At 40.1% G+C, this 24,751-nt stretch overlaps 1 protein-coding gene across 5 annotated transcripts in view; it reads left to right on the top strand.

The window, feature by feature from the left end:
• Positions 1–24,751, top strand: part of UBE2D4 (ubiquitin conjugating enzyme E2 D4 (putative)) — a 79,749-nt gene that overhangs the window by 9,382 nt on the left and 45,616 nt on the right. For all 5 annotated transcript variants that reach the window (XR_003941982.1, XR_003941981.1, XR_003941980.1 and 2 more), the window contains exons 2-5: positions 9,601–9,664; positions 21,527–21,558; positions 21,693–21,770; positions 24,543–24,648. Coding sequence is in view for 2 of the 5 variants with exons in the window: in XM_030201770.1 (XP_030057630.1) it covers positions 9,601–9,664; positions 21,527–21,558; positions 21,693–21,770; positions 24,543–24,648 (280 nt within the window). In the remaining 3 variants the exon portion in view is untranslated. The remainder of the gene's footprint in view (positions 1–9,600; positions 9,665–21,526; positions 21,559–21,692; positions 21,771–24,542; positions 24,649–24,751) is intronic.

The following is a 24,751-nucleotide window of genomic DNA, read 5'->3' as shown; positions in this document are numbered from 1 at the left end:
TTCTCTAATTCATACTAATCAAGTTGAATTCATATCTGGAAGATTAATGGGAGACAATGCTAAAACATTTAATGACACTGATTTTTATAAACACCAAAATATCATCATCTGCCTTGCCTATCTCTGTGCAGCAGGAAAAGCCTTTGACATGGTCAAATAGCCATATTTATTTAAAATTCTTGAGTGGTTTGGATGTGAATTCAAAAATGCATGGGACAAACACAAAGGAATCCTGTTTAGAAGGATTGGCTCCAAAGAAGCGTAGTGGAGATTAGGTAGGAAAGCCAGTGCCAGGCAGACTTCTACGGTCTATGCCCTAAAAATGGCAAGGATAAATCGAGATCAATGGCATGGGGATGGGGAGTTGTGGTAAACCACAGTAATCCGTGGTAAAAAAAAAAAGAAATTGGCCCATTTACTGCGGGTTTGGGAGCAAAACCTTTTACCACCCCACGGAAATGGTAAAAAACTTTGCTCCCACAGTAAAAAAAAAGTTGCAGTTACGGCTCCCATGGGTCCGGTGTCTCTGTGCCTGCCTTCCTCCCTCCCGCAGCCTTATGCAGCAGCCAGCTGAACCGACATCGATCCCCACAGGCTTGCTCAGGGCCTTCTCTCTGCTGCGTCCTGCCTTCCGATGCAACTTCCTGTTTAATGAAAACAGGAAGTTGCATCAGAAGGCGGGTTCCAGCAGAGATTTCCAATCTAGAAAAACATTGTAATTTTGCCGTTATACTTGGGCCATACTACCTCATTCTTTTAGAAGAAAATGAGAAATAAATTGTTTCCGCGTAGTTCATCTTTAAAAACAAAATGGGAAGCAGATTCCAGTTGGATTGGTACTGACACGGAATGGCAACATTACTTTTGTTGTGTTAACAGCCTCACTCAAGCATTGTACTTTTTAACCCATAGAGCGCCTTTGACCCCACATAAAATGGTTAAGGCTGGTCTTTCACAAGATGACAAATGTTGGCATTGCACCTCATCACAAGGGGATCTAAATCATATGATATATATATTATTGCCCCTTGAATTTGTCTTCCTGGACATCTATGTAGGCGGAAATTAAAAAACTTTCTCCCTATAAATGAAGGTTTGACTTTCCCTATAATTCTATTTAGATCATTAGCTGTCTCCAAACCATTAGATAAATAGCAGTCTCTGTTACTAGATATTGTCTTAGCTGTTACAGTACAGATGATCTTCTCAAATTGGAAAACTGCACCTTTGCTTAATGCTAGTTTTTGGTGGCATACTATTTCTATGATTCATGGATATGAATACAAAGCCGCTGAATGTATTAATAGGTATAAATCAATTGAAAAGTTCTGTTCACCAGTTGACTCTTTCCAATATGTATCTTGACATGTCATAGGCATCCCTATTAGTTTATTTTACACTTTTAATTTCTACAGAAGTACTGTTTATATTCATAAAAGCTTTTTTTTTGCTTTTGATTCTATATATTGATTTGTACTGTATAGCAATACTTGCATTACATTTCCCATCATCTCATTGTAATGGTTATTGTTTATATTGTCAATGGTAGTTCTTGTTTTCTACAGTTAAGTGTTGGTTATATTGTATTTTTGCCAAAAATATAATATAATAAAATTGTGAACTTAAATTGCCAGTTAAAATTATTTTTTTTTTATCTGATTATAATCATTGTCAACAAATTACTTCTTTTTTTAACAGAAAAACTGTTAAGTAATAGCAATGTGTTCTTCTGACTTAGGTATTGCATGTCGCAAGTATGTTGAGCTGACTTGGTATGTAGCACTCAAATATGAGCGCTAGGCAAATTCGGTTGGGTAGAATTTGGTTAGTGATTCTAATTGACCCCTTGTTGTCTGGAACTTCTTGAAGAACTGTTTCCACAAAGCAAGATTGTAACATATGCAAAGGCCGCTGCAAAGAAATGTATGTCCCTGATGCATCTGCAAATTATGGAGCAGGTAGCTTTAAAAAAGATTTATAGCATTGTGTTTTGTCACTATACACAATTGATCTCTGTTGATGTTTTTGGTTGGTGGTAATAACTGCTGAAGGAGTGGTAAAATGGAGGAATGTGTGAGTTGGCTGCTGAGAGATTTGTGTTTTAAACTGCATATTACCTTTCACAGTGTGATTACTACTCTGTTACAGTAATGTTTCTTGCATGTTCAGACTTGAGTAAATGCAGTATGGCAGTAACTAGATATACAAAAGCCTCATCCTGACTTGGGGGGGGGGGGTCATTTACTAACAATGCCATTAGTGTATGTTATTACCGTAGGGTTCATCACACACAATGCATGCTAATATCATTAGCACATACTATTGGTAAATGACCCACTATATTAATTTGACCACCAGAATGCCATTTTAAACTTGAGCTCTTGAGCTATCTGGATTCAATGGTGTAAGGTCTAAACAAAAATTGTCAGTTTCCATCCTGGATAATGTAATTTCATGGTTCTGAATTGTTTCTGAAATTTTCACTTCAACCAGAAATTTAGAATCCTGAAAATGAATAAGGTTATTATGCACTCAGCAGTTGATCCTACACGTACAGTTCAGATCAAAATTGTGCTGCTTCTGGTTTAATTAAGTAGATTTCCTTGAGCCACCACTGCAAGCATCCAAGTCCTTAACCCTATCGAAAATGAGGGGTATTTTGTTTTTCTAAATATTTGGCCACCCAGTGCTTATTGGTGTTATAATTTTACTTATGGCTGCTCCTTGCAGAGCAGTCGCGCCTTCTTGAAAGCCTGATGCAGCCATACCCACCCCTAGCCCATTGACTCTGGTCTTTTTATAGTTTCTTATGACTGAGCAAATACTCGAGCCCCTTTCCACATTTTTTTTCTATTTGTTGCTCCCCACCTGCCCTTATCATTTGGATGTCTCATGCACATGCTGGGTACTGGCCATTGCAGCTTCAGATAATAGAACAATTTTATATTTTATCAGAACTCATTTTCCGCAACCCTTGTTCATGTTCTTTTTTTAAAAATGTTTTCATCTTGACATGGCTTCTATGGAACAGATTCTTGTATTCTCTGTTGGTAAGCCAGATGTAAGCAGGCACATAAGTGGATAACATCATGTCATGTTTTTAGGCCATGCACAGAATGTGGAAGAAGAATGCAGAACTTTGACACCCATGGCAGATTGTTCTTGGAACATACCTAGGCTGAATGCAAGCACTGTGGGAGAGTATCACTGCAAGCCTAAAAGATTGCGGCTGCTGATGTTTCTGCTTCCCTGCACAGTGATTTCAAATGTCAAATTTTAAAGGGGCAGATGTAAAGATCCTTTAGATAGTGCAGATCTTGGCTGAGACTTTTTGACCTAAAGAGCAGCCACTTTTATCATAATCGCACAAGGCAACTCCTCAGTTACCTTCTAAAGCAGTAGAAAAATGTCACCTTTTGCAGTTGAAACAGAAAAAAACAGCACCACGGGCCTTTAAAAATGGAACACAGTTCTTTAATGAATGAGCCTTGACAAAAAGACCCGACACGGGCCGTGTTTCGGTGACTAGCACCTGCGTCAGGGGTCCCCACTTCTCATATAGTAAAAGCTACAAAGCACCAAGGCACTTTCACTTTCTGTATCCAAACGGTCTCATCCGTTTGGATACAGAAAGTGAAAGTGCCTTGGTGCTTTGTAGCTTTTACTATATGAGAAGTGGGGACCCCTGACGCAGGTGCTAGTCACTGAAACACGGCCCGTGCTGGGTCTTTTTGTCAAGGCTCATTCATTAAAGAACTGTGTTCTATTTTTAAAGGCCCGTGGTGCTGTTTTTTCTGTTTGGACTTTAGTTTGTACTTCGTTCCCTACCTTTTGCAGTTGACCACTTCCAGGGTACCACATCTCTACTGTGCAATGTGAACCAAGCAAGGAGCCTCAGCAAGCACTCATGGCCATCAGCACGGAAAGTTCAACAGCCCTACGGTGTAGAGTTTTTTTCTTCAGTGCAGGTAATGAGGAGCCCAGCACAGCGCCATGGACTCTTCTGTGCAGTGATTGATCCAGTGCACATGTTGCTTGTTCACCTACCTTGCTCAGCACAAAAACACATGGAACTTTCAAGGTGTAAAAGTGAAGCTACGGATATCAACTGTCAGTCACCGTGGCAGATGAATCTTCCCCATCGGATTCAGAGTTTTTACCTGAGCAGCCATACTCACTCTGGAAAAAGATGTTATGATTTTATCAAGTGTTATGCAAGGATTTTAAATCCCTAGGTGTCATTCCAGTGCAGAGAGAGAGAGATGTACTCTCCTCAGGATCCAGTGGTTTCTAAAACACAGCAGGGGGCTTTGATTCCCACCTTTTTCCCCAAAGTTGGTGAACTCTTAGAGACTCCTTACAAATGTATCCAGATTTGATTACTTTGCATAACTGAGCAGAGATGGTGTTCATCTATCAAAGAAGGGAAGGAGTGTCTTCAGTAGCAGACCGGCTAACCTATTGAAGAGGGCTTTAAACTTGAATCATTGGGTCAGGGTGATCAAAGCCTCCAGGTAAGTACAAGCCCTCGGTATCCATTTTGGTACACCCGTTATTGACAGAGTAGGTTGCCTAGCAGCTCTTTGATGCGATTTCTCAGCGGAAAGTTAACTGAGTGTTATTTATTCTGCAAGATTATTTCTTTATTGGAAATTTATAGACCCCTGACGCAGGCCTTTACAGCCGAAACACGACTTGTATTGGGTCACTCTTATTAATTTGAAATAAAGATCTTGTTTAGGAAACACCATCTGTGAGAGGACTTTTTTTGGATCCACTGTTTGTCAAGGAGTAAAAGGGGTACTCTGGGAAGACAAAGCCATAGTGGAGAGATTTAAATGAATTCTTCGCTTCAGGCTTCACCGAAGAAGATTTGGGTGGGATACCAGTTCCGGAAATGGTATTCAAAGCTGAGTCAGAGAAACTGAATGAATTTTCTCTATAAATCTGAAGGATGTAGTGGTGCAATTTGACAAATTGAAGAGTAGCAAATCGCCTGGACTGGATGGTATTCATCCCCGAGTACTGATATAATTGAAAAATGAACGTGATATAATTTATCTTTAAAATCAAGCATGGTGCTGGAAGATTGGAGGGTGGCCAGTATAACACCGATTTTTTTTTTTTTTTTTTTAAAGGTTCCAGAGGTGATCAAGGAAATTATAGACCGGTGAGCCTGATGTTGGACCGGGCAAAATTGTAAAGAGCAAAATGACAGAGTATATTCAAAAACTCTATAGTTCACCAGGGATTTTCAAACTAATTCAATATAATTGGGTGAAACGAGGCGCACTTGTTGAAGGGTGACATGGGATGGTGTCATGAATTTATGCTGAATAGCTGGATTATCTCTCCGACTACACTGTGAACAGTTCGACTTCCAAAGGACACCGCAGCATGGAGCCAAGCATTAAAGGATAAGTGAATGATATTTTTAAATTTCACTATTTAAGGACTTCCATGTGGTTAATAACAAAATAACCATTCTTTTTTGTAGAACAACTTGGTTGCAAGCTAGAGGCCCTAGGTGGCAACGGAAGGTAGAGGCTTGATGTATCAGTGTGAGTACGGGGGGTTATCCTAAGCTAATATACGTTGAATTGTGGGTAGCTTTTCCGGGTTTATTCATGGCATTTTTGCCTTTGTAGTTTTATGTCTCACTTTGCTAATTCAAATAAATAGTGAAGGAAAAAGAGTTTTTTTTTTAGATCATTCGTTTTTCTCATGTACACATGAGTTTTTTGCGTTTGGTTTCTTTTTCTCTTTTTTTTTTTTTTTCTCTCAATGGGGACCTATGATAGTACTCTACTCCTGACTTTAATAGTGAATTGCGTAATACTTTTAGTATTTTTCCTATTAGGAGCTTTGAGGTTCCCTGTTGATTTAATTTAAAACTAAGGATTTTGTGGTTTTAATCCTTGAATAACAGAGAGACATCTACAAAACTTGTGTTTCAAACTCTTTTTTTATAGAGAGTATATTCAAAACCATGGATTGAGACAAAGCCAACATGGATTTAGTGAAGGGAAATCTTGCCTCACTAATCTATTACATTTCTTTGAAGGGGTAAGCAAACGTGGATAATTGAAGTAGGAGTAGAAGGAGTGGCCTAGTGGTTAGAGTGGTGGACTTTGGTCCTGGGGAACTGGGTTTGATTCCCACTGCAGGCACAGGCAGCTTCTTGTGACTCTGGGCAAGTCACGTAACCGTCCATTGCCCCAGGTACAAATAAGTGCCTAAGCCGCATTGAGCCTGCCATGAGTGGGAAAGCGCGGGGTACAAATAGAAAAAATAAAATAAAGGTGAGCCGGTTGATATTGCTTAGCTGGATTTTCAAAAGGCGTTTGACAAAATACCTCATGAAAAACTCCAGATGAAATTGGGAGTCATGGGATAGGAGTTAGTATTCTATTGTGGCTTAAAAACTGGTTAAAAGAAAACAGAGAGTAGGGTTAAATGGTCAGTATTCTCGATGGAGAAGGGTAGATAGTGGGGTTCCCCAGGGGTCTGTGCTGGGACTGCTGCTTTTAAACATGTTTATAAATGATCTAGAGATGGAAGTAACTAGTGAGGTAATTCAATTTACTGACGACACAAAGTTATTCAAACTTGTTAAATTGCAAGAGGCTTGTGAAAAATTACAAGAGGACCTTACGAGACTGGGTATCCAAATGGCAGATGATGTTTAATGTGAGCAGGTGCACAGTGGTGCATGTGGGAAAGAGGAACCCAAACTATATCTACGTAATGCAAGGTTCTACATTAGGAGTCGCCGACCAGGAAAAGGATCTAGGTGTCATCGTTGATGATATGTTGAAACCCTCTGCTCAGTGTGCGGAGACAACTAAGAAAGCAAATAGAATGTAAGGTGTAATTAGGAAAGGAATGGAAAACAAAAATGAGGACGTTAAAATGCCTTTGTATCGCTTCATGGTGCGACCGCACCTCAAATATTGTGTGCAGTTCTGGCCATTGCATCTCAAAAAAGATATAATGGAATTAGAAAAGGTACAGAGAAGGGTGACAAAAATGATAAAGGGGATGGAACGACTTCCTTATGAGGAAAGGCTAAAGTGGCTAGGGCTCTTCAGCTTGGAGAAAAGATGGCTGAAGGGAGATATGATAGAGGTCTATAAAATAATGAGTGGAATGGAATGGGTAGATGTGAGTTGCTTGTTTATGCTTTCCAAAAATACTAGGACTGGGGGGCACACAATGAAGCTACAAAGTAGTAAATTTACAATGAATCTGACAGAATATTTCTTCACTCAACGTGTAATTAAACTCTGGAATTCATTGCCAGAGAATGTAGTAAAAGCAGTTAGCTTAGCGGGGTTTTATAAAGGTTTGGATAGCTTCCTAAAAGAAAAGTCCATACGCAATTATTAAAATGGACTCAGGGAAAATCCACTGCTTATTTCTAGGATGAGCAGTATAAAATGTATTGTACTGTTTTGGGATCTTGCCAGGTACTTGTAACCTGGATTGGCCGCTGTTGGAAATAGGATGCTGGGCTTGCTGGACCTTCGGTCTGTCCCAGTATGGCAATACTTAAATATTATGGAAGAAAAGTGGGAGAGGGGAGATATGATAGACAAATACCTGCTTGGCATAAATGTACAGGAGGCGAGTCTCAGTTGAATGGAAGCTCTAAAATGAGGGGGCATAGAATGAAGGTGAAAAGAGATATATTTGGAAGTAAGCTGAAAAAAATAGTTGACAAATAGTGGTGAATTCGTGTAATGGTCTTCTGGTGTAAGTGGTGGAGGCAAAACAGTTTCTGAATTCAAGAGAGTTTGAGACAAGTACATAGGATCTCTAAGAGAGTGATGGGGAGAGTAGATGGCATGGATGGACAGTCTGGATTGGCTATATGGTTTTTATCTGCTTACATTTTTCTCTGTTTCTATTAAACCCTGGAAGTGGAAGAATTTTCTACACAGATTCCTTCTAACAGTTTCTGTCCTTCTGCTTGAAATAAGTCTCCTTTATGATGATAATTTTTACCAGCGCTTTGTTCAACACATTTCCCAAGTGATTCCTTTACCCTTTACTAGAAGCAGAAAGTAGGTAAATTCAGCCTTTTAAAGTTCATGAACGCTCCAAAGGCTACAGTTGCGGTCCCTGTACATGGCCTCTTGCATGACCAACAACTTCATATGTGATGATAATTCTTGCCAGAAGTTTGTTCAACACATGTCCCAAGTGATTCCTTTACCTTTTAGAAGAAGCAGAACGTAGATCTAATACATTCAGCCTTTTAAACTTCATGGACACTCCAAAGGCTACAGTAGCAGTCCCTGTACATGGCCTGTTGCATGACCAATAACTTAATATGTGACTAGCTCCAGTTACTATTCAACCTGTCTCTAAAAGGTTGGGTTTGAGATACAAAATACATTTAACAATGTAGTTTCCACATATCTTTGTGGTGGTTGAGTCAACATTACCAGCTAGTGCATTTGCATTAGCACATGCTAACTAGTTATCGCAGAGTTAATGTGGAAGCACTTGCAGGCTCATTTTCAAAATAAAAAAGGCGTCCAAAAGCAACACAAAAGGTACATGGGCGACCCCATGAAAGAAGGTCACCCAAATCCAATAATCGAAACGGCCATAAGGGCGTCCTCAGCGCGAGGACGCGCATCTATGGTCGTCCCCACAGGGGGCGTGTTATGGGCGGTGTTACGAGATGGGTGCCCCCAGCGTATAATGGCTAGCAAAATGGTTTCGCATGGGTCGGAACATGAGCGTCCTTAGTTAGACCTGAAATAAAAGCAACCAGGGTAAGGGGGAAGTCGTCTTCAGACCCATTAGTGATTTTGTGCAGTTGGAGAGTGGCGAGAGAGCGTTGTTAGGAGAGAAAGCTGAGAGTTTGTGTCGTAGTCAGAACGTTTTCACCCTCACCTGCTTCATTTGTGTTTTACCTTTTCAGCTTTCCCTACCCCTTCTAGCCCCCAAACCCAGACACCACTACTGAAGGAAGGAAGGTTTTGATATTTTGTCATCAACAGGAAATTTGAATGTAACAGGTTATTAGAAACTTCTGTATAGGAAACATTTAAAAGAGCTATTTTAATAGCTACATTTGATAAAGATCAGGATAGAGACGGGATTCTTTTTCTTTTTTAAGTTTGGGCTGGTTAAATATCATGGGCATAAAATAAATGTGACCATCTCTAGAAAAAGATAACTAAAGTCACCAGAAACAAAAAATAAGATTTTAATGAATTCTGTTAGGTCAAACAGTTTGTAATGCAGCAGTCCAAACACCATCCTTTTATGTGGAAAAAGAAATTTACAAAGGTTCAAATATGGAACTTTCTCAGACTGCTTATTACATGAAAAATCATCCATTCTCAACACTTTGGATCTGCTACTTTAGTCACCTATTCCCAGAGATGGTCACAGATGTTTTTCCAGATTTCTGTATATCAACTTTGAAGAGCATTTTTAGACTTGAAATCTAGGTATTAACATTACATTTGGGAGGTTTTTGTTTTAAATCCATGCAGAATATTATTAAATATCAGGCTGGGTTGTGTGTTTTTATATGTATCCTGCTAATTGTCACTTTCTTATATTTTTCTCCCTATATAGGAATTAACAGATTTGCAAAGAGATCCACCTGCACAGTGTTCAGCAGGACCAGTGGGAGATGACTGTAAGTAATTGTTTAATGACAATTGTACAGGCTTCTGTGGAGAGTTCTGTCTTCTAAGGATCCTGGAATGTTAATCACAATAAAGTAGGATTTTTTTAAATAATTTTATCTCAAATATAAATTTTTTCCTCTTTGACATATAACATTGCAAAGGTAGCAGTATCCTTTTTTAAAGGAAAGTCATTAAACTCTACTAAACCCTGAGATTCCATTTGCAGGGTAAGCTTTATGGGTGTGGAACCCAGTATAGTCATACATGGTACTAAGGGGGCAACATGAGCACAATCTTGGATTGGAAACTAGTTCACCAACAGACGACAGAGGGTGGTGAAAAGTGGATTCCTCTCAGAGGAAAGGAAGGTAAGCAGTAGAAGGGTCATTGCCGGGGCCAATTCTGTTTAATATATTTGTGAGAGACATTGCTGAAAGTTTAAAATGAAAAGTTTGCCTTTTTGCGGATGACACAAAGATAGCCAATAGAGTGAATACCCTGGAGAGAGTAGAAATCATGAGAAGAGATCTACATACATTAGAAGAATTGTCAAAGGTCTGGCAGTTAAAATTTAATGTGAAGAAGTATAGAGTGATGCACTTAGAGTGCAGAAATTCTCTTATCTGGGATGTCTCCTTTGAGAGATAGATAAGCTCGGCTTAGGAGAGGGATGTTGGGATGATGGTGTCCGAGGATCTCAAAGTAACAAAACAATGTGACAAAGCAGTGCTACGGCCAGAAGGATACATAAAAAGGGATATAAGCAATCGAAGAAAGGAGGAGCTGATGTCCCTGTCCGAGTGGTTGGTGAGGCCCCTCTTGGAGTATTGTGTTCGGTTTTGGAGGCCGTATCTTGCTAAGGACATAAAAAGACCTGAAGCTGTTCAGAGAAAAGCAAAAAGAATGGTATGATGTTTACATAGCAAGTCATACGAGGAGAGTCTTGATGACCTGAACACGTATACCCAGAAGGAAATGGGCGATATGATACAGACATTCAAATATTTGAAAGGTATTAATCTACAAGCAAACCTTTTCTAGAGACAGGAAAATAGTAGAACTAGAGGACATGAACTGAGGTTGAAGAGGTGCCGACTCAAGAATAATATCAGGAAGTACTTTTTCACCGAGAGGGTGGTAGATACCTGGAATGCCTTCCCGCTGGAGGTGGTGGAGATGAAAACAGTAACGGAATTCAAAAATGCATGGGATAAAAAAGGAATCCTGTTTAGAAGGAATGGATCTAAAGAAGCTTAGTGGTGATTAGGTGGCATCGCCAATAATTGAGAAGCAAAGCCAGTGCCGGTCAGACTTCTACGGTCTGTGCCCTTATCATGGCTGGACAGATTCAGCTTCAGAAGTTTTAGAACAAGGATAGTGCTGGACAGACTTCTTCATTCTGTGCCCTGATCATGGTTGAACAGATTTGGATGGGCTAGAGAGGGGCTTCGATGACAACTTCAGAAGTTTTAGAACAAGGATAGTGCTGGACAGACTTCTATGGTCTATGCCCTGAAAATGGCAAGAACAAATGAAGATCAGTTATATATATGAAGTATCACATCATTCCTTATGCTATGAGTTTATTTTGTTGGGCAGACAATGAATCATACAGGTCTTTATCTGCTATCATCTACGATAATCTCCCTTACCATCCCCCACCACCTTGAAGTCTCTTCAGTTCTGGCTGCAGCCATTGTGATGGGGCCAGAGCAGCCCCATGTAGGTGCAGAACACAATAGGAATGAGCAGCGGGCAACCAGAAAATTGTTGTTTCACATGTTTCCAGAAATGTTCATTTCAATCATTTTTGCTTTGGTTGTGTTTTTTTGACACAGTCACAAATTTGTGTAGTGTACAATCTTTTCCTGATAGCATATGCATATGTGGTAGCTCATACATGCGCAAAGGTGCACTGTCAGGACAGAGCACATCTTTTTCCAAATAAGGCATACTCTTTTGAAAACGTGTGCGCTATTGGTAAATGAAAAAAAAAATGTTTTCTCATATTCAGGTTAACGACATGCAGTGACATGGGATATGTCATTGATATTTTCCTTGTAGTTGCAAATGTTAGCCCATCCCTAGAACACAGCGTCCCCTAAAAAACATGGGAGGCAGCATCAAGAAGTACCCCTTTCTTTTGCACGTTTTCAGTCATTAAAGACAGGATATGTCTTTGTGATCTGTTCAACTTTTGCATTATCATGGGACTGAGTTGTTCATCAACTCTGATACATTTATCTAAGAATCTGGAGCAACCCCGGATCATCTGCTTGTGTGCCTTATTCAGTCCTGTTTACTAATTGAGAAAGCAAAAGTGCTAACCTGTTGCAGGTGTTCTTCATAGACAGCAGGATTAATTAGGCACACAATATCACCTGTTTCCCTCATGTGCAATCCGGGGAACTCAATGAATCTCTTACGGGTGTAGAATGGCACCTATGGCTAATTCACTTGGACCCTGTTTACTAAAGTCTGTTCTCCGAGGACAAGCAGGCATGATGATCTCACATGTAGGTGATGTCAGCTGCGGACACTGCCTTAGTGCACTGTCACCTTAAAACTGAGGCAGTGCCCCACCGCACATGCACAAGTGCCTTCCCGCCCGACGCTTGAGTGTGGGACCGGCAATCTAGCATTTTCCGTGGAGCAGAGAGGTTTGGTTTCTAATCTCTCCTAATTGTATCAAACTTTTCCTTTTAGTGCTTCCCTTTTTCAGGATATTTTTTTCTCATATTTTTCTTTTTTTCGTAATTTTGTTCAATTTGTTGCTTTCATTTTTCCTTTTTTTGCCTTTGAGCCCTTAAATTGGCTGGGGAGCATCAATCATTTTTGGGTACGGAACCACTCGAGCTCCCCAGGCTTTTGAGCCTTTTGACCTTCATCAGCCATTTTTCCCTCCATGTCAATGAGTGTGCCAAGTGGCTTTAAGAAGTCGTCTTTGACAGTATTACATTGCTAAGTTAACAGTATCCCTTTTTTAAAGGAAAGTTATTAAACTCTGTACTAAACCCTGAGATTCAAATTGCAGGGTTAGCTTTTGGGGTGTGGAACCCAGTATATTCATAGTTTTAGGACCATTTCAGGCGCAGACCCCTATGTCTGGTGTATTCAGTGCTTGGGCTCGAAGCACTGGGACATACAAAGTGGCCTCTGTGCATGCAAAAGAGGATACTTAAAGCCCCCAGTGTCCAGTGTAAAAAAAACATTTTGATTCTGCATCAGCATCGAGCATGGCAGGGGATTTGGCTTTAGACATGGAACCTGCAGCAATGTCTACATTGACATCAGATGCACTGATGCAACATTGGTAAAGTTCAACATCGGACTTGGCACCAAGACCACTTAAGGACTGTACGTCCTTATTGATGCCATGTGCATTGAGGGATCTGCAGCATTAAAAACCTAAGAAGATTGCCATCGTTCTCCTTCCAGGCTCTCCGCCGACACTTCCCCTGCATCAACATCCTCGATACACGGGAAGCATACATGCTGCAGTGACCGCTCTCCTTCTCTACAAATTATTTCTCAATGAAAGCTTCTGAGGTTCTCAAGATCTCCTATGCCTGCACAAGCTGTACCTCAGGCATCGCCTTCTACAGGAGGAAATCTGGGCTGTGCTCAAATGAGCTGTCAGGACTACTGCGTGTGCAGTCTTTTTAGGCTTACAGGGTGCTTGCAGTAGCCTCAGCCCAGCCCATTGATATATTGGAGAGGCAGTCACAGGAGAGATCTTGCACACTGGCTTGGTATCTACTGTTTGAGGCACCAGGATCCTGACTGACACATGCGTCAACATCAGCAGAGGAACTTTCTCCCGCCTCAGAGTCTCATTTGCCTTGACGCTTTTCCATGTAGTGCCAATGCTCAAGTCGACACGCTCTTCCACATGCTGGACCTCTCAGTTGAGTCCTATTGCATCTCATCTGACCCTTCTCTGCTGTCTGAGAGATATAAGTCTCTTTCAGAAAGTATATCTTTTTCTGATTTTGTTCATGAAATGGGGGAAGAATCTTGTTCAGAGCTTTTTGAGGTTCTAGATTGACTGTCCTAGAGAGGGAATCGCTGTTCTACTTCATACAGTCATGAAGAATACTCTGATCAAAAACTGGGAGACTCCACTAACAGTTTGTTACTCCAAAGAAAATTGATATAATGTACAGGATACGGAAATGCACTGGGTTTGAAAAAACTCAGTTATCCCATTATTCTTTAGTTGTGAAATCTGCTTTAAAGCGTACTCACAGTGCAAGATCTTATCCTTCTGCTCTTCCAGGCAGAGAAGCTAGAACATTAGACTTTTGCAGGAGAAATTTCAGGCCTGTATGCTAACCAACTGTTTATTAGATTATCAACTTTATTCTACAGTTTACTTAAAGTCTCTAATATGAAGTACTCTCTCCTTTGCAGACTTCCTTCCTCCTGCAAGCCTTTGATGTCTATTTTTGCATTTCTGACTTGGGAGTAGCAATGAGACGTCTTTCTTGGCTCAGAGTTTCCAACCTCGAAGCTGCCATCCAAGACTGTCTGGCAGATATCCCTTGTTAGGGAGACAACTAATTTGAAGACAAATTGGAGGAAGTGGCTGATCTAATAAAAAAGCATACAGATACTATTAAAACTCTGTTCAGGCCACAACCGTCTGCCACCTCTTCTTCTAGAAGATTTGTGGAAAGTTTTTGACACTCTAATTACTATACATCTAAGTGTCGTTATACTCCTCCTCAAAGGTCTAAGCCCCAGCGCTCGCAGTGGGGGCAGAAGTCACAGACCCCTTCTCAATCTAAACAACAACCCAGTTTTTGACTCCTTCCTAGAGAGAATTGCCACCATCCAGTTGTCTGTGCCAAGAAACCTGCCAGTAGGAGGCAGACTAATCCTCTTTCAATGGAGGTGACCACTAATAACCTCAGATTTTGGGGTTCTACAAACCATCCAGCATGGTTACGCTCTATGTTGGGGAGAAAAAAGACCACCTGACCATCCACCAAGAGAGTCTCGTTTCAGCTCCCTCCAAAAGATAGTACTTCAAGAGGAGCTCTCTGCCCTCCTCCAGCAGAATGCAATAGAACCAGTTCCTCCGGAGAGGGGTAGAGGGTTTAATCCAGGTGCTTTCTTATACCAAAAAAAGATGGGAGGGATTACAACCAATTCTTGATCTGTGATATTTAAACAAATTCCTACTCAAAGAAAAATTTGGTTCCCCTGGAATCACTTCTCCCTATGATCCAACTCAACGACTGGCTTTGCTTTCTAGATCTAAAGGAGGCATACACTCCCATACCTATTCTCCCAGCCCATAGGAAGTTCTGTTTTTCTGCTGTGAGACTCTGCATTATCAGTACTAGGTCTTATCATTCAGCTTGCTTTGTTCCTCTAGTTTTCACAAAGTGCTTGATAGTGGTAGCTGCATCGCTCCACAAATGGGGCTTACACGTCTTCCCCTTCCTCAACAATTGGTTAATCAAGGCAGCCTCCCGAGAGGCAGCACAGACTTCAATTCTCTCCTCCATATGTCTCCTAGAACTCCCTGGGTTTGTGTTAAATTACCCCAAATCACATCTTCAGCCAGTTCGGATCTTACAGTTCATCAGGGCTCTCTTGGAAACTACTCAAGGTCAAGCCTTCCTCCCTCAACTGAGAACGGACAGTATAATGCATCTTTCCGCCCAGATATCCAGATCCATCCCAAGTATCTGCACATCAGATGCACCGTCTACTTGGCCATATAGCTTCAACAAGTCCACGTAACATCATTGGCTTGATTCCATTTTTGAATACCTCAGTGGGCTCTTCTCTCAGTGGTCTCAAGACACAAGATTCCTCTCGACCCATATTAGAGTTACTCCACAGCTACACCACTCTTTACCAGTGGTGGATGGTCCCCCAGAATCTTACCCGGAGACTTCCATTTCAGCCCCTTCCACATCACAAAGTCCTCACCATGGATGCTTCCATGGTAGGGTTGGGGAGCTCATCTCAGTGGTCTCTATACACAAGGTTCTTGGTCCCCACAGAAAAAACCCAACATCATATCAACCTGCAATTGCAAGCAGTCTGGAACACTCTAATAACTTTCCAAGACCGCATCATCAATCAGATAATTCTCGTTCACACGGACAGCCGGGTTGCGATGTATTATAGGTTCTTACCACCTCTGTCAACAAGCTAGCCAGGTATGGACTTGGACAGCTTCTCAAAACATCTCTGAGTTGTTTATCTAGCCAGCAACAGAATCCTGTGGCAGACAAATTGAGAAGAGTCCTTCAGCTTTGCAGATAGTCTCAGCATGCCTGTGGCTTGTCAAATATTCCAGCAGTGGGGGGACCCCAGTAATAGACCTGTTCACTTCTCATCAGAACAGCAAGCTTCCCTGCTTTTGTTCCAGAATCTATGCTCTCAACTGTGTAGCTCCAGACGCTTTCCTGCTCCATTTTGGGGAATAGACCTTCTGTACGCCTTTCACCCACTTACCCTAACAGATTATGGATTCCCATCATCAAATGAACTATCTCAACTTGGCTTGCTGACTGTATCTCCTACACTTATGCTCAGGCTGGGCTGACACTTCATGGCTGTGCCACCACTCACAGTGTAAGAGCCATGGCAGCTTCAGTTGCCCATTCATGTTCTGCCTCCATTGAAGAAATGTGTAAGTTGGCAATGTAGTCGTCTACATAAGAACATAAGAATAGCCATACTGGGTCAGACCAGTGGTCGATCTAGCCCAGTATCCTGTTTTCCAATCAAAGGTCAAGCCAGGTCACAAGTACCTGGCAGAAGCCCAAATCGTGGCAACACTCCGTACTAGAAATCTCAAGGCAATAGCAGACTATGGACTTTTCCTCCAGGAATTTGTCCAAACCTTTTTTAAACCCAGATATGCTAACCGCTGTTACCACATCCTCCGGCAAAGAGTTCCAGAGCTTAACATTCTTTGAGTGAAAAAATATTTCCTGCTATTTGTTTTAAAAGTATTTCCATGTAACTTTCTTGAGTGTCCCCTAGTCTTTGTACTTTTGGAACAAGTAAAAATCGATTTACTTCTACTCGTTCTATACCACTCAGGATTTTGTAGACCTCAATCATCAGTCTCTTTTCCAAGCTGAAGAGCCCTAACCTCTTTAGCCTTTCCTCATACAAAAGGAGTTCCATCCCCTTTATCATTTTGGTCACTCTTCTTTGAACCTTTTCTAATATCACTATATCTTACTAGACTGGGTGGCTAAATGGCAGATGACGTTTAATGTGAGCAAGTGCAAGGTGATGCATGTGGGAAAAAAGAACCCGAATTATAGCTACGTCATGCAAGGTTCCACGTTAGGAGTTACGGACCAAGAAAGGGATCTGGGTGTCGTCGTCGATAATACACTGAAACCTTCTGCTCAGTGTGCTGCTGCGGCTAGGAAAGCGAATAGAATGTTGGGTATTATTAGGAAAGGTATGGAAAACAGGTGTGAGGATGTTATAATGCTGTTGTATCGCTCCATGGTGCGACCGCACCTTGAGTACTGTGTTCAATTCTGGTCACCGCATCTCAAGAAAGATATAGTAGAATTGGAAAAGGTGCAGCGAAGGGCAACTAAAATGATAGTGGGGATGGGACGACTTCCCTATGAAGAAAGACTAAGGAGGCTAGGGCTTTTCAGCTTGGAGAACAGACGGCTGAGGGGAGACATGATAGAGATATAAAATAATGAGTGGAGTGGAAGAGGTGGATGTGAAGCGTATGCTTTGTAGCGCTATAGAAATGCTAAATAGTAGTAATAGTAGTAGTAGTAGTGTTCACACTTTCCAAAAATACTAGGACTAGGGGGCATGCGATGAAACTACAGTGTAGTAAATTTAAAACACTTCAGAGAAAATTTTTCTTCACCCAACGCATAATTAAACTCTGGAATTTGTTGCCGGAAAACGTGGTGAAGGCGGTTAACTTAGCAGTGTTTAAAAAGGGGTTAGACGGGTTCCTAGAGAACAAGTCCATAAACCACTACTAAATGGACTTGGGAAAAATCCACAATTCCAGGAATAACAAGTATAGAATGTTTGTATGTTTGGGAAGCTCGCCAGGTGCCCTTGGCCTGGACAGGATGCTGGGCTCGATGGACCTTTGGTCTTTTCCCAGTGTGGCATTACTTATGTACTGATATTAAACTAAATCATAGAAAGAAGTTATCTCCCAAAATCAATTGAGTTTAACTTATATCAAATCAACAATAGGGAGATAATTATATATGGCGTTATCAAACAACTCTATTTATTTAGTCTTAACATTTATGAAGATTAAATGCCTATTAAGAGGAAAAAGCCTCTAGAAGCCTCCAGTGAATACTATTTGTTTTTGTATTTCACTATGGAGAGCTGGACTTCATCATCGGCTTACAAAAAACCTCTTTTAAGCATCATAGTTAAATGTCATTATTTCTTATAACATGGAACTAGCACTAGTGTTTTAATTAGCTACTTAGCTTCGGGCAGAGTCAAAATTTGACTGGTCGAACCCCGACCTACGATGGCCGTCGTTTCGAGAGACCTGCTTCAGGGTACGGTAGTTCGTTGCATCTAGGACAAAATTATGAAGGTTAATCACAAACTTATCTTCATTAAAACTGTCTTTTTATGAAAAAAGTTTTTCGTACCTCTGCTCGGAAGCGCTAGAACTGTGCAGTGAATAGACCTAAAATGGCTACTCCTTTTAAAGACTACGTCAGACGCCTTTGATACTCGTGGCCAACCAGCTTGGGTTTCAAGGGACCATGTCTTATTTAGCATGATTTATTTAAAGAGATATTGTTCTTCAAAAGATCAATAGATCAAGTCAAAAAAAGATATTTTTAATCCTATTTTGTTTTTAGTTTTCTTATTACTTTAAAGACCTTGTCAGATAGAATAATTCGAAGAAAAGGATTATATTTATCATTTAGTTTCGTACACCCACAGACAACTAAAAAATATGTTTTAAAAATCAATACGAATTGTAAGTCTGACTTTGTTGTTTACTGTCTTATCTGCCCTTGTGATAAGATCTATTTAGGCCAGACCACACGCTCTCTACGGGTCCGTTTAATAGAACATAGGAGCATTATTACTACCAAGAGAATTAATTCACCTTTGGTTAATCATTGTACCCAGGAAGGGCATACGTTTGAGCAACTAAGATGTTTTGTGTTACAACAAATTACAGAATTTGGCAATAAGTTAGGTAGAAATAAAAAATTTTTACTTTTACAAACTGAACAACGATGGATATTCCGTTTAAATTCTTTAACACCTAAAGGATTGAATGGTAAAATAGAATGGAGCCATTTTTTCTAAATGATAAAATATACATTTTTTCTAAATGATAAAATGTAGATTTTTTCTAAATGATAAATATAATCCTTTTCTTCGAATTATTCTATCTGGCAAGGTCTTTAAAGTAATAAGAAAACTAAAAACAAAATAGGATTAAAAATATCTTTTTTTGACTTGATCTATTGATCTTTTGAAGAACAATATCTCTTTAAATAAATCATGCTAAATAAGACATGGTCCCTTGAAACCCAAGCTGGTTGGCCACGAGTATCAAAGGCGTCTGACGTAGTCTTTAAAAGGAGTAGCCATTTTAGGTCTATTCACTGCACAGTTCTAGCGCTTCCGAGCAGAGGTACGAAAAACTTTTTTCATAAAAAGACAGTTTTAATGAAGATAAGTTTGTGATTAACCTTCATAATTTTGTCCTAGATGCAACGAACTACCGTACCCTGAAGCAGGTCTCTCGAAACGACGGCCATCGTAGGTCGGGGTTCGACCAGTCAAATTTTGACTCTGCTCGAAGCTAAGTAGCTAATTAAAACACTAGTGCTAGTTCCATGTTATAAGAAATAATGACATTTAACTATGATGCTTAAAAGAGGTTTTTTGTAAGCCGATGATGAAGTCCAGCTCTCCATAGTGAAATACAAAAACAAATAGTATTCACTGGAGGCTTCTAGAGGCTTTTTCCTCTTAATAGGCATTTAATCTTCATAAATGTTAAGACTAAATAAATAGAGTTGTTTGATAACGCCATATATAATTATCTCCCTATTGTTGATTTGATATTACTTATGTACTATCTGAGTAATTTATAATTTATATGGATTCATTGCTCACTACTGTCTGGAGCAGTATTCTAGGTGGGATAGCTGGTTTGGACAATTGGTCCTGCAAAATCTTTTTATTACTTGAATGACAACTCCGTCCTCTGGCCCTTTTATCAACCAGGCTCACTTTTTCCTTAGTTGCTGGGTTCATTATTAGATTTGTGAGCCTGATAGCTAGTGAGTCCCACACGTGAGAATATCATGCCTGCTTGTCTTCGGAGAAAGCAAAGTTACTTACCTGTAGCAGATGTTCTCCGAGGACAGTAGGCATATATTTTCACATCCCTCACACCTCCCCTTCTTAGCGTTAGTGTTATACTGCTTGTCCCATTCTCGAGTATTTGGTAGGAAGGCACCCGCACAAGTGCAGTGGGGGGCACTACCACAAAGTTTTAAAGTAGCAGTGGAATATAGCAGTGTCTGCACAGGGCTCTGTGGATGACATCATCCACATGTGAGAATATATGCTTGCTGTCCTCAGAGAACACCTGCCTTGGGTAAATTATTAGCATTATTAGCATTTGTATAGCGCTACCAGACGCACGTAAATAACTTCGCTTTATCTGCTTAATGTGGGAATTATTGCACACTAACATCATGACACCTTAATAGTATGCAATAGTATCAGTATTAACTGCCTAATGCGGAAGGGGCAGGAATTGTGCCATATAGTTACCACCTCGAGTTGTAGCAAATTACATCACTTTATCTGCCATGCAGTTACCCCCCGAATTCTATAAAAAGTGTTAAAAGTTGCACATATTTATAAAGTAAAAAAAAAAGTTGCACATATTTAGTTGAATAACGAGCCAATTAGTGCCAGTGATTGAAATCTTAAGCAATTATTGGTGTTAATTGGAATTAAAATTTACATGCGTAAATTGTATGCATGGGTTCAAAAAGAGGACACGACTATGGGAGGGTCATGGGTGGTTCAGGGATGTTCCTATATTTTATGCATGCAGTTATAGAATTAGGGGGATGTGTGCCTAATTTAGGCATGAGAATTTACACCAAGGTTTTGTTGGTGTAAATGATCATGCCTAAATATAGTTGTGGTTCCCGGTTCTAAATGCTATTCTATAAACTGCGCCTAACTTTAAATGCTGTTTATAGACGTTAGTGTGTTTTGTGTTTTTTTTGGTGTGTTTTTTTTTGTGCCAATATTTTAGGCACCATTTATAGAAATCAGTTCTTAATGTGAAAATGTTTTCTGTGTTAGTTGTATGGGAAACTACTGGGGATACCATTAATGATTTAATTCAGAAGTTTTACAGTTAGCATGTGTTAGGTTTTGCAGTTACTGCATAGTAATTTGCTAGAGTTACCACACTTTAGTAAATGGGTTCCTTGATATTCAAGAGGTACAGCTTTCAACTGATATTTTATGAGTACCCATTAAAGTGGAAATTCTGTATATTTAATATGTTAATGCAGATGACCTAAAAAAAAAAAAAGGTTCATCGTGTGTAACTAAGTTTGTTAGAAAAATATGCAAGGATATGGGAAGGACAGATTTTTAGGTTCTGTTTTAGGACATTTAAAAACTTTCAAGTAAATATCTTGCAGAAGTATGAAGGGAAATTTCATGAGCCTCATTTAAGGTGTCTTGTAACAAAGTAAAAATCCTAAAGTAGATTACATACAGAAATATGTTTGTTTAGATCTGGAGTTATCAATGTGACAGTGGTATTTACTATATAAAAGACTTTTTGCTTTTTGTCCATTCCCCCACCCTTTTAGTGTTCCATTGGCAGGCCACCATCATGGGGCCGGTGAGTACAACATCCATTGATTTCATCTGTTTTGCTTTCTCTCTCTCTCTCTCTCTCTCTTTCTGTCTCTGTCTCATTTGATTTTTTTTCTGGTTCTCTCTGATGACTTGATGCCTGACATTTTGTCATTCTAGAATGATAGCCCTTACCAAGGTGGTGTTTTCTTCCTGACTATTCACTTTCCTACAGATTACCCTTTCAAACCACCAAAGGTAAGCAGCCAGCAGAGTTTGAAGAAACTTAACCAATGTTATCTTCGTGGTTATGATGAAGCATTTCAGCATTGCAACAGTGGGCCAGTTAAACTGAAATAGTATTTTTTTTTAAATTTAATAGAACACACACACTCAATAGGTTTTTAGATTACAAAACAAAATAAAACCAAATAGAAAATTGGGATTTGTAGAGAGAAACAGAAGCAAAGTGACAGACATATATTTGATTCCACTGGAAAAGGTATCCAGTAGTACCTGTGGCACAAAAACACTGAAACACAAATTGTTTGTACCCTCAAAGAACATCTGATTAGCTGGAAAATAAACCTAAGTTTTTAATTTATAAACATCTAAGAACAGAAGCTCTAATTTATAATATTATACCATCATAAATTACTAGAGACAGGAAAGACCTAGAGTTCAGGTGTCAGAAGCTGAATACCTGCTAAATTTCTTTCAGAAAGTATTAATCTCCAAACAGACACTGATTCTGTTTCTTCCTTCCACCTACCATGCTTATATTTTATTATAATACAATTCCCAAAATTAATATGCATAAGTCACAATATAACAGTGAATGCTAGCACATATGGTATTTCAGCTGTTTTCCCACAAAGCAATTCTTTCTCATTTTTACATAGTTTTTTCCCCCTAAACTTTTCCTATTACTGCTTAAGTTCTCCATTTTATAGCCCTTTCCTCAATAGCCGAGCCATTGCATTTTTTGGTTATATTTATTTATTGCAATTTATTAACCACCTTTTAGAAGAGATTAACCCAAGGCAATGTACAACAGGTACAGTTTAACATAAAACTCTAGTTTTGTTAACAGCATAACATGCCCATGAATCACTAGAACAAGTATCCTGAATCTCTGCATGGTGGGACTTCCTCTTTCAATGCAGAATGCACAAAATTCTATATCTATTTCAGGGTATATTCCACCTTATCAGACCTGAAAGAAATGCCCAGAGTGGCTTTCAAACAGGTTAATAGGATAGAAATTAAAAACAATATGTAGCTGCTATGCTTCAAAATTGGACTTCCTTTTGCATATAAAGCATCATCACAGATCTGGCAACATCTGTGCAGGTATAAAAAAGGTAGTCCATAATAGTCCAGCTGGTTAAAGGAAACAGCAAGCAGCTTTGGATTCACTGTTGGCCATATACCCCCAGATTCTATATATCATGCTGAGATTTCTGTGTGGAAATCGAATTTTATTTCATAACAATGTGAGTAATGAGTGAACAAGCCAATCAGCACTGATAATTGGATGTTAAGCAATTATCAGCACTAATTGGCATTAATTAGAATTTTATGTGCATTTTGCAAAGCGGTGCAAAACTTCAGGTGCAAAAATTCAAATGCAATCTGTTGAAAAGGGGGCGTGGCTGTGGGCATGGAATGGGCAGGCCGTGGGCATTCCGAAAAACTATGCACAGGGTTATAGGTGCAGCGCAGGTGTACTCTAACTTAAGCGTTGGCATTTACACCAAGTTTTGCGTAGCATAAATAGCTGCACCTAGAGTTGGACACTGTCATGGCCGCTAGACGTATTCTATAAACAGCGCCTAAGTGTAGGCGCTGTCTATAGAATACGCCTAGGTGGAATTTTTTTCGGTGTCAGTTTTTCAGACACTATAAATAGAATCTAGTCCATAATGTGTAACTTTATCGGTGAATCCAGAGGTGTAGCTAGACACTCAATTTTGAGCAGGCCTGAGCCCAAAGTGGGTGAGCACGAGAATCCCGTACTTTCCTAGCATCTCTTCCTCTCCTCCCCTTAAGGCGATCAGGGGACTCTTAACGCCACTCCCCCAACTTCCTGGTGCCTTTTTAAGTTCTTTAGTTCTTCAGTAGCTGCAAGCAGCGACTCATACCTGCTGCTTGTGGGCCCCCCCCCCCCCCCCCCCCCCCCCCGCCTCCTCAGCCTTCTCTCTGATGCAACTTTCTGGTCCCACAAACAAGAAGTTGCATCAGAGGAAAGACTTAGGACTGGCACAAGCAGTGGATATGAGTCACTGCAGGCAAAGAACTAAAGGACTTAAAAGTTACCAGTGGCTTGGGTGAGTGGAATTAAGAGACCCCCTGATCACCTGGGGGGGAGGGAGAGATGCTGGGAGTCTTCAGCTGGCGGGGCTTGGGGATCTCCACCAGCCCCATCACAGCTGTCTAACCTGTGAAAAACTTGAAGAGAATCATTCTGCCCAGGGGCTTTTAGAGTGCAATGACTCGGCCCCACTTCATGCTCAAGAAGAGGCGTGCACACATGAGTTTAAGAAGTGGGAGTGTTGCACAGGACTAAGCTGCCACTGAGAAGAGTAGGGAACATGAATTTATAGGAGCAGTCAAATCATATGCATGTTGCATCCACACTCAGGGCAGTACCGGGAGTCCAAGCTTACTAATATAAATCTGAAAATATGATGTTGGCTCTGACTGCCATCAACAATGGTATATGTTGTGTTTTGTGTGCAGTAAGCAGGGTCTCCTGAAGCTTTTTTATATCACTGCTTATCTGAGTGCAGTGCAAGTATTATTTAGTTTTCTGTGTGACAGCACTATTCTTGGTGACGGTAACCTTGTCGTGCATCTTTGATTGTAATAGTCAAATAATGTCAGACGTATAAAGTAGCAAAATCCAATTGAAAATATTAGAAATTTAATTTGGTTGCACATTTACACTATTGTTGCCTTAAATCATTTTTGGGATACTCTTAAGTAGCCAGCAATTTTCCATTAATGTCATAATGTTTGTTCTTGCAGGTTGCCTTTACAACAAAAATATATCATCCCAACATCAACAGCAATGGTAGTATATGTCTTGATATTTTAAGATCACAGTGGTCTCCGGCACTCACGGTATCAAAAGGTAGGAACAAAACTTGTCTGTGCTATAAGAAATTTATTTCAGGATACATACTGATGACTCCAGTCTTCCATTTCAAATTGTGGCCATCCCACTAGTTTCCATA

Source organism: Microcaecilia unicolor, chromosome 4, assembly GCF_901765095.1.
Source record: "Microcaecilia unicolor chromosome 4, aMicUni1.1, whole genome shotgun sequence".
NCBI lineage: Eukaryota > Metazoa > Chordata > Amphibia > Gymnophiona > Siphonopidae > Microcaecilia > Microcaecilia unicolor.
This window is presented reverse-complemented; position numbering and strand designations above follow the sequence as displayed.